Genomic DNA, 16627 nt, shown 5'->3' on the forward strand with positions numbered 1-16627 from the left:
TTCCCCCAGTCCTGCCCTGGGATCCTGCCTGGCCTGGTCCCCTTCCTCCATACCCTTTCCACCTGCCCAAAGCCCACCTCTCCACCTCCCCAGAGGGGGTTCCCAGCCCTGAGCCCGAGCCTTGGCTGAAGTGAGAGCCCCTCCCGGTCTCCATCCTCCATCGGCAGAGACAGAGGGAACAGAAGCTGCAAGGGCTCAAGATGAGAGCCACTCGCCCGCCCCCAATCCCACCCTCGGGAGAGTAGATGGGGTTCTCCCCACTTTGGCTACCCTGCCTCTCCCACCCCTCCCAGGCTTGGGATCCTCAGGAATGCCCCTGGTTCCTTAGTCATCACAAGAAGTCCAGGACCCCTGTGTCCTCACCCCTGTGCTCAGCCCAGGTGTCCCCAGCATTTCCCGTTGTCCCCCCTACACTTCCTCCAGAGCAGGGGTCATTTATGTATCGGGCTGTCTCTCCCCCAAATGCCAGAACAGAAGCTCCTAAAGGGCAGGGCTGTTTTCTGCCCTGCTGATGGCCGTACCCCCGGCTCCTGGAGCGGCTCCAGGCACACATGGCTGGGTACTTCCCGAGTGAATGAACAAAGCAACAACGGTGCCTTGACCAAGATGCTCTCGTGCTGGGAGCATCGCTGTGCCATGACCATGAGCTGCCTGGTTTCATCCAACCCATGGGACCACGCTATCACGACCACGACTATGTTCTGTGTTTCAGATGAGCAAAATTTAGGTTCTGAGAAGTTCAATGATTATCCTGGCAATACAGAGCTGGGATTCAAACCCAGGTCTGTCTGGCCCTGAGACCTGGCCTCCTCACTACTACTGGACAGTGGGTTTGAGCTCAAGGGCTTTGCTTACCGGGGGTCCGGGCTCTCCGGGGGTCCCAACGGCACCGGGAGTTCCAGGATGACCCTACCAAGAACGAGATGAGAGAAAAGGAATCAGCCGAAGCAGGTGTCTCTTCCTCCTTCCGCCTAGGCTGGCCCGGCCCCGGCCCCAGCCCGGGGCCTCAAGGGCAGCGGCCGGGCCTCTTGGAGGGAGGAGCCGGTCTTCCTGAATGCCCGGGTTATAAGGGAGTGGGCAGAGGAGAGCAGAGCAGTCACCACCCCTGTGACAGGAGAGGGCAAGGGGCACACACTTGCTCCTTACCATTGATCCCTTGGGTCCGGGTGCGCCTGGGGGTCCCATCATGCCCCGATCACCCTGTGATGGAGACAGCAAGGCGGGGAGGTCATGGCTGTGGGGTGGCTCCATGGGGGGCAGGTGCAGAGGCCTTCCAGAGGCCAAAGAGGGAGGGGTAGAGATTTATCCAAAGTCTACAGTCACATTACCCAAGGTGGTGACAGGGGAAGGTTGTTGGGATTTCACTCTGCAGAAGCCAGGAACCCAGTAAGCCCTGAAAGGTCTCAGTGTCCGTTGTGGCACGTCCCCCAGTGGGCTGCACTTAGGCAAGAGTGGTCCTGATCAGGGATGAGCTAATGACATTGTCCCCTTTGATGCTGACCCACATCACGTGGTCCTCAATGGGCCTGGCATCCCCTGGGCTGGGCTTGCTGAGGCACAGAAGACAAAAGAAGGCCCTCTTGCTCTCCCTATCCCCTGCCCAGACAGAGATGAAATGCTGGAGCGTCTGAGAAGGAACTCCTTTCCTCGTGACCCATCCAGACCGACCGGGGCAGAGATGGTGGGCGTAGGAGACAGAGACGGCTGAAGGAACGGGCTCTGGGTTTGAATCCTGCCTTTGCTTTTGTGAGGCTCTGTGTTTTGTACCCACAGACACAAATCACCAACACAGACACAAACAAGTAAGTGCAGTGAGGGCGCGGGACTCGGTGCCAAGGCCCTGCAGCAGGGGATCTGAGCCAGCAGGTGCAGGGGAGTGGTGGGGGCCTGCTTGACCCGAGACAGCTGAGGGATAACTCACCTAGGCAAAGAGGGAGGAGGGCCGGGAGGAGGAGGAGGGGTGCACCTGGCCAGGGGGAGGGGGCAGCACGAGCAGTGGTTTGTAGGTGAGGAGGGACACGGAACATTTGAGCAATAAAGAAGGCCAGAGTTGGTTTGATATTGCACAATAGTTGTGCAAGATGTGACCATCGGCGGCCACAGGGAGAAGGGTACACAGGACCTTTCTGTACTGTTTTTTGCAATATCTTGTGACTCTATAATTACTTCAAAATAAAAAGTTAAAAAGAAATAAGGAAGAGGAGAACATAGGGAAGGTGGAGGAGGAGAAGGAGGAGGTGGGGGTGTGGCCAGAGGGTCTGGGATGCGGAGTGATGAGAAGTAAGGCACAGGAAGAGCCCGGAAAGGAAAGTGGGGCTGGACTGGGGCAGAGGCTTCCTCTCTCTGGCCCTCGGTTTCTCCATCTATCCAGTGGGCGTGATATCGGCTCCCCAGAAGGCCAGCTTGCCGATCAGAGAAGCCCCTGAAAGGAAGCAGGCCCCCTCCAGAGCCCACGGTGGGAAGGCACGGGGGGGGGGGCTTGTGGGCTGTGAGCTGACACGAGGTAAAGCGCGGCCTCGGCACTGAACCTGATTCACATCCCAGCTCTGTCACTTCCTTTCTGGGTGACTTTGATGCCACCTCCCCAATTTGAGCCTTGGTTATCTGGTCTGTAAAACAGCTGCTGGGGGCTTCCTGAGGCAGCCTAAGGCACTGTGCCAATTTAAAAACGATGGCTCTTCCGCTCCCTTCTGTCGCCCACCCCTGTGAGGGCCCATGTCACGTGCGTGAGCTGGTTGTCACACGGGAGTCTGACTACACATAGCAGTGCTGACAGGAGGGCAGGGCGGAGCCCCAGGGGATGCTGGGAAAGGGGACCATGGCTCTTTAAGGGTCTGGAATGCTAGGAAAGCAAAGAGAAGCCAGAAGAAAGAAGACTGAAAGCCCCAGGGCAACTGGCCCCTTCATCTTCTTAAAATCTCCACCACAAGTTCTAGCTGTTCTGTATTCTCCCCAGCCTAACTTACCTTTTCTCCCCCGATCCCTGGCTCCCCGACCAGACCAATGAATCCCAGAAGTCCCTAGAAGAAACATGCACGAAAAGCAAGAAAAAAAAGGAAGCTGCGTGAATTCGGGGATGTGCAACACACCTGCCTCTCCCAGTCTCTGGAGCTCCTGGCCTGTGCCTCCTGCCCCATGCCTGGTAATCAGGCAGGCGTGGGGTGCCACGGAGGAGAGCTGCCTCTCTCCAGGCACTGTCCTGACTTCCCTCACTCCACCAGATGGTTCTGATTTCGGAGCCAAGCGGTGGGGCCGCTGCCAGCATCCCTGGGAGCGCCACACATTCTTCCCGCGCCAGAAGCAGGCTGGGAGGCGGCCATGTTTGGGGGGCGGGCTGTGGGGGGGGGAGCAGGAATGGCCCTTAAGCTGTGCTGGGAAGAGCCCTGCCTGTTAGAAATCTGTCCCCATCTTTCAGGGCTGCTTCAAAGAGAGAAACAAACCGGCTCGCCCGCATGGAAACAGTATCACGGCCTCCGCCAAAAGACTTGATTCCAACGTGGGAAGTGGAGGCCTTTATACTGTCTTGTGAAAGGCTTCCTCTCCTTTCTGAAGGGCACACACACACTCACACTGTGGTTCCTGTTGCTCTTTTTAACTCCACTGGGTGATAACTTGCCTCTGTGTTCCAGGGGCTCTTCTAGGCGGCTGCCGGCCTCGCTGGGCCGGAGGAGTTACGCACGCACCCATGGGGCGAGGCCCAACGGCCTGGAGCAGACACTCAGGAGAGCAGACAGTTCCCTGTCCAGGCCGCACGCTCTTCCCTGCTACGGAAGATCGGAGCAGAGGGCGGTCTTGTGCGGTCTGGAGGTGCAAAAATGGCTTTGGGAGAACTCAGGGCTGTAGCCGAGAGTTCCCGGGAGATTCAGGAAAGACGGAGGGCGGAGTGGCTCTGTCCCATCCGATCTGCTCCCTGTCCCCTAACTGGGTCCAGAAAGGAATGAGACCTCGAAGCTCAGCGGACACAGGTCAGAGGTGGCCGGCCTGTCCAGCTAGAGGGAAAACACGGTGCCCATTTCCAAAGGGTTAGCTCTGTGGATCTCAGAGACCGTTTTCAAGTGGCAGCTCCGGCCACGACCGAGTGTGTCTTGTGCTGTGGCCTGGGATTCAACTCTGTGGCTCCAAGGCCTATGCACCTGTCCCTCCACTCCAGGGCCTCCACAGCGTGTGGCCCTGAGCAGGGCACAGATCCCCCTGCACCCCCGCACCATTGCCATGCTGTGGAGGTCCTGGTTCCCTGGGTTCAGAGACACTTCAGGGCTGAAGTCCGACGTGAGAGGGATAAGGTACAAGGCATGAGGTCCCCACTAGTAAGTCCCAGGCAATAACCAAGTATTTGGCTTTTGCAACAACTCACTTTAAAAAAAACAATGAGAGCGTTTTCAGGGTGACAGCAATATTCATAACAACAGCTGGCACTTACTGAGAGCCAAGCGCTGCACCTGACACTTCTTCTGGCATCATCACTCAGTCTTTAGGTTTGGAGACCCTGGGCAAGTCACAGAGCCTCTCCGAGCCTTACCATCTGCAGAGGGTGGCACTTTCGAGAAAGGTCTCTCCCTATCTCCCGGGGATTGTTGTGAGTCTTGAAGATAATGCATGGCACATGTAGGCACTCAACAAATGTTAGCTCCCTCCCATCCCGTTCTAATTTATTTTAAAAGGGCATAGGGTTAAGACAGAGGCCCGAGCGCCCCACAAGGGAGCACTCAGACATTTAGAGGATGCCGAGCGACAGGAATAAAAACGGCTCTGTTAAAAGGCCCCTGCCTGACTGGCCCAGAGAAACAGAAATTTCATAGCTACTTTAAATTTATGAGTTGTTGGGTCCTGGAAGGCAGGCGGGTCATAAACCTCAAACAAGAAGCCAAACAGGATCCTAATGAATAAGGGCCATACAGTGAGTGCCCCATTTCCCCACCCCGGCCCCCAGGACACCCATGGGGCGCTGTCCCAGAAGATCCTGGCAGGCCCGTCCTGCAGGTGGAGATGAGGCTGACCGGGAAGCCAGCCCCGGAGGCCCAGGGCTTCCACCTGGGGGAGGGGGTGGAGAAGCAGCTCTGACCACTGCGGGCACAGCTGGCTCCTCTCAAGCCGGCACGAGGACACAGGACACGGGGGAGGAGGCAGCTCGGTCACCTACAACGGGCACTGCACAGGCAGGATCTGAGTCCCCGATTTTGGGAAGGGGGCTTCCCTGGTCCTCCCGCTGTCTACAGATAAAGGGCTGTTGTCTGCTTATGTCTGCTCTTCTCCCTCCTTCCTTCCCTTCCCTCGTATGCCATTCTGCGTGGCACTGGGGGTACAAGTGGGAATAAGAGAGCTGGGGGTCCTCTAGCAGAACAGGCATCTCAGGGGTGTTTGCACGCCCAGCCTCTCCCTGGATAGAGGGAGCTTCTTCCAGGCCAGGCCCAGGCCTGTGATCATGTCTGTGTCCCCAGCACCTAGGACAGGGCCTGCTGGCAAGCCCTCTGCACTCTCACTAGCTGTTACAAAACGGCAAGGGCTCAGGAGGCAAAGAATTATCCAGTCCCTCCAGGGCAGATCTTGGGAATCCAGCAGCGCTGAGGGTTTTCAACCTTGGCTCTGACACTTGTGTTGCTGTCCGGGAGATCTTGTCAAGTGCCCTAACTTCTCAGAGCCTTCCTTTCCTCATTCGTGAAATGGGGATACTAACTACCACCCTGGGGCTGCTGAGGGAAGGGCAGACAGGTACCAGAGCCTGGTACCTAACAGGAGCCGATCGATGGAGCTGACACTGCCATCCTAGGGAGGACCACTGATGCTGCCATGATTAAGAGAGGTCTGCCCCTTCCCACATGGGTAGGAAGCCAACGGACAGCTGGTGTGGCACCCCTGCGTGCCTGTTGGCAGACACAGGGCTCAGGCTCTGCCTCACTGTTCAGACAGGCCTCTCTTTCCAGCTGTGGTCCCAGCGAGCCAGGCAGCAGACTGGGGGCTCCGCCGACCAGGCAGGCCTGCAGCTGCTCCGGACCAGCCGTCCGCTCCTCCGGGCCCCAGCTTTGCGGCGACCTTACCAGGTCATCCTTGTTAATCAGATTGCCAACATGGGCTAGGATCCAGGGGTCCTCAACTGGGGTTTCTGGAAGGCCCCGTGGGTGGAATTCAGGGGGTCCCTGAACTTGAAGAGGAAAAAGAAAATCACAACTTTTATTTTCACTGACCTCGAACTGAAATTTAGCATTTCCCTCAAATCTGAGTGTAGGCAACAAACCCACGGTACCTGTTACTGTCCCAGATAGTTACATGTCACATTACAGTCATTGTCACAGAGATTTCAAAATATGTCACTAAGGCCTGTCACTGCTTCAAAAGTGAGGTCGTTATTAGACCTGCTGCTGGATCTCATCATTTAATGCATTAATAAGCCTACCTATGAGTAGGTCACATTTAACACACTTTCATAATTGTATTTCAATATAATGGATTTTCTTTGTAATCCTTCATTTTGCATGTCATGCATTTAAAAACTCTATTCTGAGAAGGGGTCCGTGGGCTTCGCCAGCCTGCCAAAGGGTCCAAGGCACTGAAAAGTTAGGACCCCAGGACAGAGCACTTTGCAAGGACCCTTCGTGTCCCGACGTTCTAGGATTCTGAGGATCTATTTCCCGAGGGCCCTTACCATCAGCATAACTATGAAATTAAATTTGCTGATCGCATGGCCTTTTTTTCCAATCAGGAAATATATCCAGGCCGCGACAGCCCTTCCAAACTCCCGGGCTTCCCACAGAATGCGCTCAAATGACACTGGAAAGGTTTCAAAAATCCAGTCCGCCCCCTGCTTTAATTCCTTTCTTCCCCCCAACAGATGTTGCAGGCCTGGTGAGGAAGCCCATCGTGCGCGACTCTCACGCCATTGATGGCGTTTCTCAGCCGAGGCAGATTCTTCTGGGTCTCCAGGATGAGGCGGCCCCTTGCAGGGTTCAGGGGGCTTCTTTAAGGGAGGGGAGGAGATTGCTACCTTTCAACCTGACGTCCAAGCCCCAGGTTAAGCTTTCTGGCGGTGCTGGGCTGTCTGCACCTCGCCCCCAGCACTCACAGCTGCTTCTCGGGAGCACCGAGGGCCCTGGGCCTCAATAATGTAGGTCGTGATTCTCAAACCTCCTTTTTCATGATGACTTGCAACCTCCTCTCCACTCCAGACCTCGGCCTGACTTCCCAACTAGCCAGAGCCACTGGTTTGAATTTCACTTTCCTTGTAGGTTAGGGTGGCCGGGACCAGGAGCCCCTGGGAGGTGGTTATGCTTTGGTCTTCAGGGGCCCTATCTGTAGATGGAACACAGCTGGGGATTCTTGAAGGCTCTTCCAGATGTCATGTTCTGGGAACAAAGTCATGTCACCCCTCTGGGCAAATGCTCCAAAAACATCCACAGAGCCAGGCCCTGGGACTGTGATTCATGGCTTTCTCATTCAGTGACTTCTCCCCGACAGTCAATGACCATCTCAATGAAATGGGGGACGAGCTAACCGACCCCAGGAGCTAGTGTGGGAATGAAAGGGGGATGCGTGTGGAGCGTTTTACCAAAGGGCCTGGCACACAGTAAGAGCTCGATAAAGAGTCCTCGTGTTCGGAGACCAGTATTGACTTACCTGCTCACCCACGGGCCCTGGCCGTCCAGGGTCGCCTGGCTCCCCCTGCAAAGAAAAGAGGAGGATCGCTTGGGATGGATGATGGGAGTCTAGCTCCCCCTCCCCAGGGAACACACCCAGGTAATCAGCCTTAGTCCCCACCAGGGAAGGACAGGAACCTCAACTCCAGAGTCTGGCCTTGTAGACCTCCAACTAATGGCAGAAACGATGGGATGCAGACAGAACCTCTGACCCCAGACACGGCCCCAGCTGCCCGTGCCCTCTGAGTGGCCCTTGGCAGATGACTTGGTATCCTCCGGTCTGTATCTCATTTGGGCTGTTCATCAACCCATTGCATTTTGTGGAGGTGGCAACTAAAGCTCAGAGAGGCAAGGAGACATGCTCAAGGCCACACAGCAAGCTAGAGGCAGGGCTAGAATTGGAACCTTGGTCCGACTCATTGAAATACCCATTCCTACTGGATCAGGCTGCCCACTGACAGAAAGAGCAGGGAACAGGGAGTCAGGGCCCTTGGATCCTAGACCCTCACCCACCAGAGCTCTGCCGCCAGCTCCCCACATGACTGGCGAGCCTTGTCTCTGCTCCGGGCTCAGCCTCCCCAGCTATAAATAAGGGAAATCAGACTCATTTGTCTCGTAGGCTATTTCCAGCTCTCACGCTTGGTGGCCTCTCGTAGAGCCTTGTCTGCCAGTTTTATCCCGTGCTGGGGTGGCTCCTACTCCTTAGGCAGCCGCGGCCGCCCTGGTCTCCCTGCAGCGTGAGCCAGAGAGAGGCGAGCGGCCCCGTGGGATAAATCCACCCAGACTATGTCACCGCGCCCACCACAGAAACCCAGCTGGTATCTGAGGGAGTGAGACCGAGACCTCAGGGGGCAGGACAAGGGCTAAACTAGCCAAACTAGCCAGGAGCTTGGCTCACAGATGGATGCGGCTCACCACAATCAGGGTCCGAGCCTCATCCTTCCCTCCAGTGCCTCCCCTAGACCTCACGCTCGTGGGAACCAGAGGGGCCAGACAGACGCATGGGCCATGTCTGCTGAGCGGAGGGGGACGTGGATGTCCTGGGCTACCCTGGCTCTGCCCTCACCCTCGTGTGTCTGCCCAGCTGTAAACGTGGCCCAACACTCTCTGTCCAGGACAGTTTGGAAAATCCAACCCACAAGAGGAGTCCTTGGAAAGCCACTAAGTGAGGTGAGGCTGCCCATGGGCCAAGGGTCATCACTTTTCTACCCAGGCCAGTTCTTTTTTGATAAGTTAAAAAGAAAAAAAAAAACTGTTACCAAATGTAATATATGACTACACATCATGGGGAAAAGCTAGAGGCCCACAAAAGAAAACGGAAATGTCCTCTACTCCCACCACCCGGAGAGAGCCCCCATCCACACTGCAGCCTCTGCTCTGAGCATGCAAGACCACGGGGCAACAGGTCCTCGCAACAGGCTCGTCCCTCCATCTGGAATCTGCTTCCTACTACGGCCACACCGCCACCTCCACACACACGGGCGTTCTCCCGTCTTGTAAACTCTTCCACTATACCGTCTTCGGTGGCTGTATTGCATCCCATTACTTGAACTCTACCCCACTGTTGGACATTGAGGTTCTGCTCATTTTTTCCTGTTACCAATATGTTATGATAAATGGGGACCATTGACCCCCTTTCCACAACTGCCCCTGGGATTGGGGTTCTTCCTGGGGCCCTCATTTGCTGGCTCCCCCTTTCTTCTCTTCCCCACTTGTTACACACACACACACACACACACACACCACACAAACCCAAGCCCAGTCACTTCCAGGTCCCCTCACCTTCATGCCATCTGGTCCGGGCCGGCCAGGAAACCCCTTCCTGCCAGGCTGGCCCTGCAACAGAGAGAGGTGAGTGAGGGGGGCTAGGCGGGGCGGGGGGGGGGCATGTTGCCATGGTCCCAGCCCTGGCCCAGAGGAGGGCTGCAATGCCCCACGGGGGTAGGGGGGAAGGGATGCAGAGCCTGGAGGGCCCCAGGCTACCGGCCAGTCTGGAGATGCAGGGGTGGGGGGTGGGGGGTCTCCAGCTGTGTGACCTCAGGGAAGTCTCCCCTCCCAGGCCAGTCCTGTTCATAAACGGGGATATTGAAAGCTGCTCTCAAGGAATGAGGAAGAGGAAGGAACTGGACAGAAGATACAAGGCCCAGAGGAAATGGGAGGGTTTATGCCAGTGGTTTTCAAAGTGTGGCCTGGGGATCACTGTGGTCCCTGGGGCCCTCTCAGGAGATTCATGACATCAGAACCAGGTTCACAATAACACTAAGACGTGGTTTTCCTGTGTCTCTCTCATTCTCATGAGTGTACGCGGAGTTTTCCAGAGGCTACATGACATGTGGTATCGTCAACAGATTGAATGCAGAAGCAGATGGGAGAATCCAGCTGACTTCTATTAAATCAGACATTAAAGAGATTTGCAAAAACGGTAAAACAATGCCACTCTTTTCATTAGATTATTTTGCTTTGGAAAATATAGCTGGTTGGTTGTTTTGTGTTGTTTTGTTGTAAAACTATTATTTTTGTGAACATGAAATGGGGTTATTATTACTTCAAATAAATTAACAAATTCATTTAAAAGTTTTCAGTTTTAATCACTAATATCCACAGGGGGAACCCACACAAAGAACAGCATTTTGGGTCCACAATCTTTTTTTTTTTTTTAAGAGGGTAAACAGGCCCCAAGACCAAAATATTTGTGCACTGCTGGTTTATGCCCTCCCTGGCATGGGCCTTGTGGGAGCCGACTAGGAGCAGAGCAGTGGGGAGGGCGCAAGGTGAGGTTCTGGGCTATGAGACACGGGGATAAACCCCTTGCTCTTTGAGTCTGATGGCCGTGGGTGAGACAAGGACCAGCAATGGCACTCTGGTGGAGACTCAAGTGCATGGAAGCGGACGTAAAGCCCAGCACGTGGCAGCTGGGCAAGCACAGCTGGTCAGTTTCCTGCCTCTTGTCTCTGTCCTTTGCGTCTGTTCTAGTCCCTTCTCTGGCTGGCCCAAGGCTCCTGCTGAGGACTTCTCTGCAAAGCGCCACCTGGGTGTTGCCTATGTGCACACAGCGGGCTCAGGAAGGACAAATCCCACCTCCCCAGGGCCATGGCACTCACCTCTAAGCCAGGGGCCCCAGGTGGCCCCATGTGTCCCTCATCTCCCTAAAGTTGGGAGACACAAGAGAGGAAAAAGGAGAAATTAATCCAGTGAGGGTCTCAGAGAACTTGACCTGTAAGGAGGCAAAGGCGTGGACAGAGGAGAGCCCTCCTGGACCAAGAGAAATGGTACGCCTGGTCCCCCCCACCCCTGGGCCCCCACCCAGGCCACAAAGGGACTTCCACATGAAGGGGGCTCCCAGTGTCGTCTGAATGTGACAGGCCAGGGTGTGTGGCAGAGCTGGGCAGAAAGTCAAACCCCATCATACGCTGTGGATACAGAGCTGCGACTGCAGCTCAAAGATACGAGCTCTATTCTGAGCGCCACCATTGATTCAGTGGCAGACCTTAACCTCCCGGTGCCTCAGTTTCCCCATCTGTAAAATGGTGCCAAACGGAGAGGACCATCCTAAAGTATGACGACTAGCCTAAGCTGAGTTCCTAGAGGACAGCCATGAGGCCCCATCCACTACTCTGTCACAGACATCATTCAGGATGGGTGTGCAGTGCCTCATGGATGTGTGGGGCAGTAGAGGTGGGGGTAAGGGCCGTGAGAGAGGGAGGAGATGGAGACGTGAACGAATGTAGGGGTGGATGAATGAATCAATGCGGACATGAGCAAGTGGCAGGCTCTCGGGTGGTAATGTGGGTGTAGACAGAGGCACGTGGCTGGCGCCTTCCCTCCCTCCTCGCCCCTCCCTTTCCACTCTGGGCCCTCCCGCAGGCCAGGGCAGCCTCCAAAGTGGCCCCTCTGGCATGCCAGGCCTAACCCAGAGCCCCCCTCTGGGGCCACCCCCCAACCCAGCTTCCAGGAAAGCAGCCCCACGTGGCCGCTGGCAGAGCCAGCGCTGGGACCCCGCCAGACCCAGAACCAGCCTGCAAAGGGATCCATGTTGGCTGGATGCCTGCCTGTGGTTGTGGTGAGTCCGGGCCTCCTGTGCCCTCAGCTGGGGCTGTCTGTGTGTCACGGGGGCCTTGGGATCTGAGCCTAGGGGGGTGGTGGGGGGCCTCAGGCATAGGCAAGATCCGGGGCCAGCCCGTGGGGTGCCCAACAGGCTCCCCCCCAGAGAACTTCTCAATCCCTCTCAGTGTGAATGAGGAAATATGCAAATCCCCACCCTGCCACTTCCTAGCTCTTCAGGTCCTGTCCTTCTTGGGGATGCCCCCGGGCAGCTTCCAGGAGCACACAGTTAACAGCATAGGGTCTCGGTCATGGGCTTCGGGCTCAAGCAGACCTGGATTTGAATCCTGACCCTGCCTGCCACTGCCATGGGACCCATCACAGTGTCTTTACCCCAAGTCTCAGGGCCTCACCTTCTACTCTCCCACACCCACACCCCAGGAAACGGCTACAGGCAGGAGCAGTGGTCTCCAGAGAGAAAAGCCCTGGGTGGAGGACGCAGCGAAGGCAAAGAGTCACCTGCCAGACAGGCCAGGCCAGAGAAAGACCTTGGCAGGGTCACAGGGTAGGGGCTGTAAAGGATGAGCTGGAGGGCCAGCCTGAGGCGGCCCGGGGAGTGGTGTCCTGGCTGAAGGGCCCTGGCCCCCAGCGGAGGCCTCTAGGACCCAGGATGGAGCAGGCAGGGCTGCAGGGGACAGGCAGGGGACAGGGCCAGACGGTCTCACCTCGGGCCCCAGCTGCCCACGGGGTCCCGGCAGGCCTCGAGCTCCAGGCTTACCCTGGTGAGAAGGGAACAGAGAGAGGTCTCAGAGGCGGCATCTCCACGTCCATCAGAGGCTGGCAAGACCCCCAACAATTCCAAGCCAGGCAGCCAGCCCCAGAGACCTGTGGCTTCCTCAGAGCAGGGAGCTTCAACCCTAGCGACCCTGGGCAGAGACTCACCTTCATGCCTTCTGGGCCGTTGTCCCCAGGGGGGCCAATGTCTCCAGGGAATCCCTGAGGGGAAGCAGAGAGCAGGGGTCACCCATGAGTGAAGGGAAGTGCTAAGAGCATCAGTCTTGGAGGGAGATCAACTCAGGTTTCTGTCCCTTCCTCCGTGGGATGGGACCCCCAGGCAGGTCCGTCTGGACCCTACAGTCCTCTGTTTTAGAACAGGGATCTCAGTAATAGCCCGTACCTCTCGGAGAGTTGCTGAGAACATTAAATGAGATAATGAGAAAATACTTAACACAGGAACAAGCGCACATACACAGAAGGTTATATAACCCAGAATTTCCCAAGTCCTGCTCCTGCAGCCACCAGAGCCCCAAAGCCAGCCCTCCTCTGCTCCGAGAAATGGCAGCCTTTGAATGCAGTGATCCTGCAGAGATGAGGCTGTTCCAGGTTTGCTACAACTTTGAAGGGCTTGCAAAACGCTGGTCTAATGCAGCTCAGCTCCTCCCCTCCGAAGCTGGAATGCCCCCTGCATCCTGGCCGCGTGTGCTGGACTCTGCCCCACACCACCAAGGGGGGCTCGCTGCTCCCTGACCAAGCCTGTTCCCGACCGCTGGCCGTGCAGTGGAGGCTTCTTCCTGACATAGGGCAGAACCCCCCCCCTTTCCTCTTGACAACCTCGCACTGCCCCGTAGGACCGCACAAAGCACAGGGGGTGGGAGTCCTTCTTTCCACAGTGGTCTTTGCACAATTTGGAGACCAGTTTTCCCCACCCCAGAGGCCTGCCCATTGCTGTTCCTTCAGTGGCTTCTACTCTAGGGCCCAGGGTGCCTCAGTCTTGCCACCTCTAGTCGGTCAGCTTCCACTGTTGGCAATCACTAGGATGCCGGTGCTTCTCTGGGTGTGAACAGACCAGCAGAGGCCAGCACAGAGAACATCCCCTTCCTTGTTGTAGGTGTAATACCTCTGTTAATTCATCCTAGCGCCGCATTCACTTGTAGGGAAGCCCCACTACTCCCTTAGTTTCCTGACAACTAGAAACCAAAATCTTCTTATATGAATCCCTGAGTCCAAAATGCTTCCTCCCATGTTGCCTCCATAAGTGGCTTTTTCCCTTCCTCTCTGATCTTTTGGTGACTCCCATTAAATTCCAGCTCAAACATCCTCTCACACTTCTTACTAGCAAAGGCAAGAATGGGTCTGGATTTTGAGCTAACGCAGAAAGCCAAAGCTACCACATCTTTTTCTTCAAATCAAGAGGCTCAAAGTCCTGTTCTGCCACCAACGCACTGTGTGACCCCGGGCAGGTTCCTGAGCATCTCTGGGCCTTGGCTTGCTCATCGGCAAAACGGTGACGACAACATCACCTTACAGGGCTGTTTGGAGGCTTGAAGGGAATAATGCAAGCCAAGTGCTTAGTTCAGCACCTGGTAAGTGCTCATTAAAAATCCTACATCCAAAAGGATGCAAGGCGGGAGCCACGCCGCCCACCCCCCCACGCCGACCCCCCCCCCCCCCAGGCATGGTCTCAGAAGGAGCAGAGACCCAGGAAGGCGCTGACACGGTCTTCAGCTTCTGTCTTCTCTGGACACGGAGTTAGCCAATCCGAACAGAACACAAAGATGGGAGAGGCAGACCCCGGATCTGTCCAGGGACCCGGGAGAGAACCAAAGCAGAGCTTATCGCTACAGGTAGCAGTGACGCTGAGGAAGGCACTTCACTGTGCTGTGACTCAGTTTCCTTATCTGTAACACGGTGGCGGTATGACATCCCTCACACGGGAGTGGTGGCATTTCAACACATTCTCATCCCGAAGATACCGCACAGCCTGCTGACACGAGGGGGGGCCCAATAAATGTGAGGCAGCGTCGTTCCACCCTCAGTGGCCGGACTGCCGGGAAACCTGGACTGTTAGAAAAGTCTCCTTCCACAGCGGCCAGGGGAAGGAATCGAGGCCACGGAAGAGAGGCCAACTCCATTCGTCTAAAGATAGGACGGTGTCACGGCCAAAGTCAACACAGTGGGAAGTCAGAACTTGGAGCTTGCAGGAAACTATCCCTCATCTATCTGGGTGATACCAGCAGTGATCTTTGGAAGGGTCTGGAGAACCCGGCAGAGCGAGACTTGTGCAAGACGAGGAGGTACATGTGTGTATACACAATGGGGCCTAGACCCCCAGAGAGCCCGGGCGCTGAGGATCCCAGGCAGATGGCAGCCCCGTTCTTCAGAGATGATCCCTCTTGGATGGACAGCAGGGGGAGAGCCCAACCGGCTGCCTCATCCCTCGCGTGGGAGCTGTCAATGCTGCCCAGAGACAGGAGACCTGTGCTAAGTCTCGCGCGCATCAGAACCTCTCAGGCAAGTTGCGCTCATTGCTAAATCATCCTTCATGATTTCTCATTCTCCATTCAAACACCGGAATTTTCATGTTTGCCTCTTGCTCCCCATTCCTTGGAACCTGGAGCCCTGAACTTTTTCCAGGGGGAGTGTGGGTGTTTGGAAAAGCTCCAGGGCTCAGGCTAGAGAAACAGGAGCTCCTGCTAAGGGGGCAGGCCCAAGTGCAGAGGGCTTTCCTGATGTTTTTTCTGGAAACTATAAAGGTGACTACAAAGCGAGGGAGGGTCTCCGAGGCCGGCTTCTGTCCCACTGCCACTGAAAGCCGCCAGGGACACAGAGGCAGACAAGGAAAGGTCTCCGATCTCAGAATTTCTATTCTCGGCCCCACCTCTCGTTTGCTGCGTGGCCTCAGGTACATACCCCCTCCTCCCAGTCTCTGGATCTCCGTTTCCCAAGGACCACACCCAGTCCCGATTGTAGCCGGACTCAGAAATACGGCCTCACATACCTCGGGTCCAGGAGGCCCAGGAAACCCAAGGGATCCCTTGTCTCCAACTTTGCCCTGGGGAAGAGAAGAGATGACAGTGGAAGAAGGGGTAAGCGAGGGCCTACCTTCCATCATCCTTTGTATTAGTCCCCTGGCTGTGGGTGGCTGGAAAAACTCAGACGCATATGAATGAGATCTCCCTAGATAATCAGGAGCTACTGTTCCCACCCCCCTCCTACACTTACAGCCATGGGATCCTGGGCAAGACACTTCATCTTGGAGAAGCTCAGTTTCTCCATCTGTAAGATGGGAGGGATAATAATACTCTAGCCCTTGGGGTGGCTGGCAGGCTTCAAAGAAGTATGGGGTGGGAAGGAGCTGATACATCGTAACATTCAAGAAATACATGTTATTAATGCTACTGCTGTTTTCAAGGCTTTGGGAGCCCCAGATCTTGATTCTCCCCAGAACTCTGACAGTGACCGAGGCCTCTCTCTGACGCTGGGTAAGTTCCTGCCCCTCTGGGCCTCAGTAACCTCCTCTGTAGAAAAGGTGACTCTCATTCCTGTCCTGCTCTGCGTGGCTCCCAGGCAGCTGCCGGAGGAAATGCGGTCCAGGATATGACCGTGTCTCTGGCCACATTTCATGACTGAAGAGTACGAGGTTTGGGGGGCGTGAGAGCAAAAGGTACTTACCAGAGGCCCAGGCTTCCCCCGTGCACCTGGGAACCCTGGCAATCCCTGGCTCCCCTGGAAAAGACCAAGCGCAGGCTGGGCTTAGTAAGGAACAGAAATGGCCAGGTAAACAGCTGCTCAGCCATCCTTGCCCGCCAGGGGCCTAGAGAACACCCGCCTTCGGGGAAGATGAGCTCCCCCGTCACTTTCCCTGCCTGCAGGTTCCAGCTGGGCAGCCCTGAGGGCTGGGCCTCAGGGATACAAAGGTGACACAGCAGGCCCTGTCCTCACCAAGTCATCCTGGAACCTGGGACCCTGGGGGGGGGGGGGCTCCCAGCGAGCACAGCAGTGCCCTTTATGCCTGAGGAACTCTGGAGACTGGGGCCCAGCAGGGGAAGCAGCCAGGCCCGCATGGCTCGCAATGCATGGCTCGCAATCTGGAGACACCGAGGCTGGGTCGGGACAGGCCAGCCAGGAGGGAGGGAAGAGGAAGAGGGAGAGTGAGCCAACATCTGGGCCTTGTTGAC

The 16627-nt window shown here is 56.2% G+C and overlaps 1 protein-coding gene across 6 annotated transcripts in view; it reads right to left on the reverse strand.

The window, feature by feature from the left end:
* COL27A1 (collagen type XXVII alpha 1 chain) overlaps positions 1-16627 on the reverse strand; it is a 134512-nt gene that overhangs the window by 44831 nt on the left and 73054 nt on the right. For all 6 annotated transcript variants that reach the window (XM_087869436.1, XM_045791099.2, XM_087869437.1 and 3 more), the window contains 10 exons: positions 16122-16175; positions 15448-15501; positions 12612-12665; positions 12395-12448; positions 10730-10774; positions 9411-9464; positions 7609-7653; positions 2967-3020; positions 1147-1200; positions 856-909 (listed from right to left, as the gene is read on the reverse strand). In XM_087869436.1, coding sequence (XP_087725562.1) covers positions 856-909; positions 1147-1200; positions 2967-3020; positions 7609-7653; positions 9411-9464; positions 10730-10774; positions 12395-12448; positions 12612-12665; positions 15448-15501; positions 16122-16175 — 522 coding nt within the window. The remainder of the gene's footprint in view (positions 1-855; positions 910-1146; positions 1201-2966; positions 3021-7608; positions 7654-9410; positions 9465-10729; positions 10775-12394; positions 12449-12611; positions 12666-15447; positions 15502-16121; positions 16176-16627) is intronic.

The sequence above is a fragment of the Ursus americanus genome, chromosome 18 (genome assembly GCF_024610735.1).
Source record: "Ursus americanus isolate L20-20 chromosome 18, mUrsAme1.1.p, whole genome shotgun sequence".
Lineage (NCBI taxonomy): Eukaryota > Metazoa > Chordata > Mammalia > Carnivora > Ursidae > Ursus > Ursus americanus.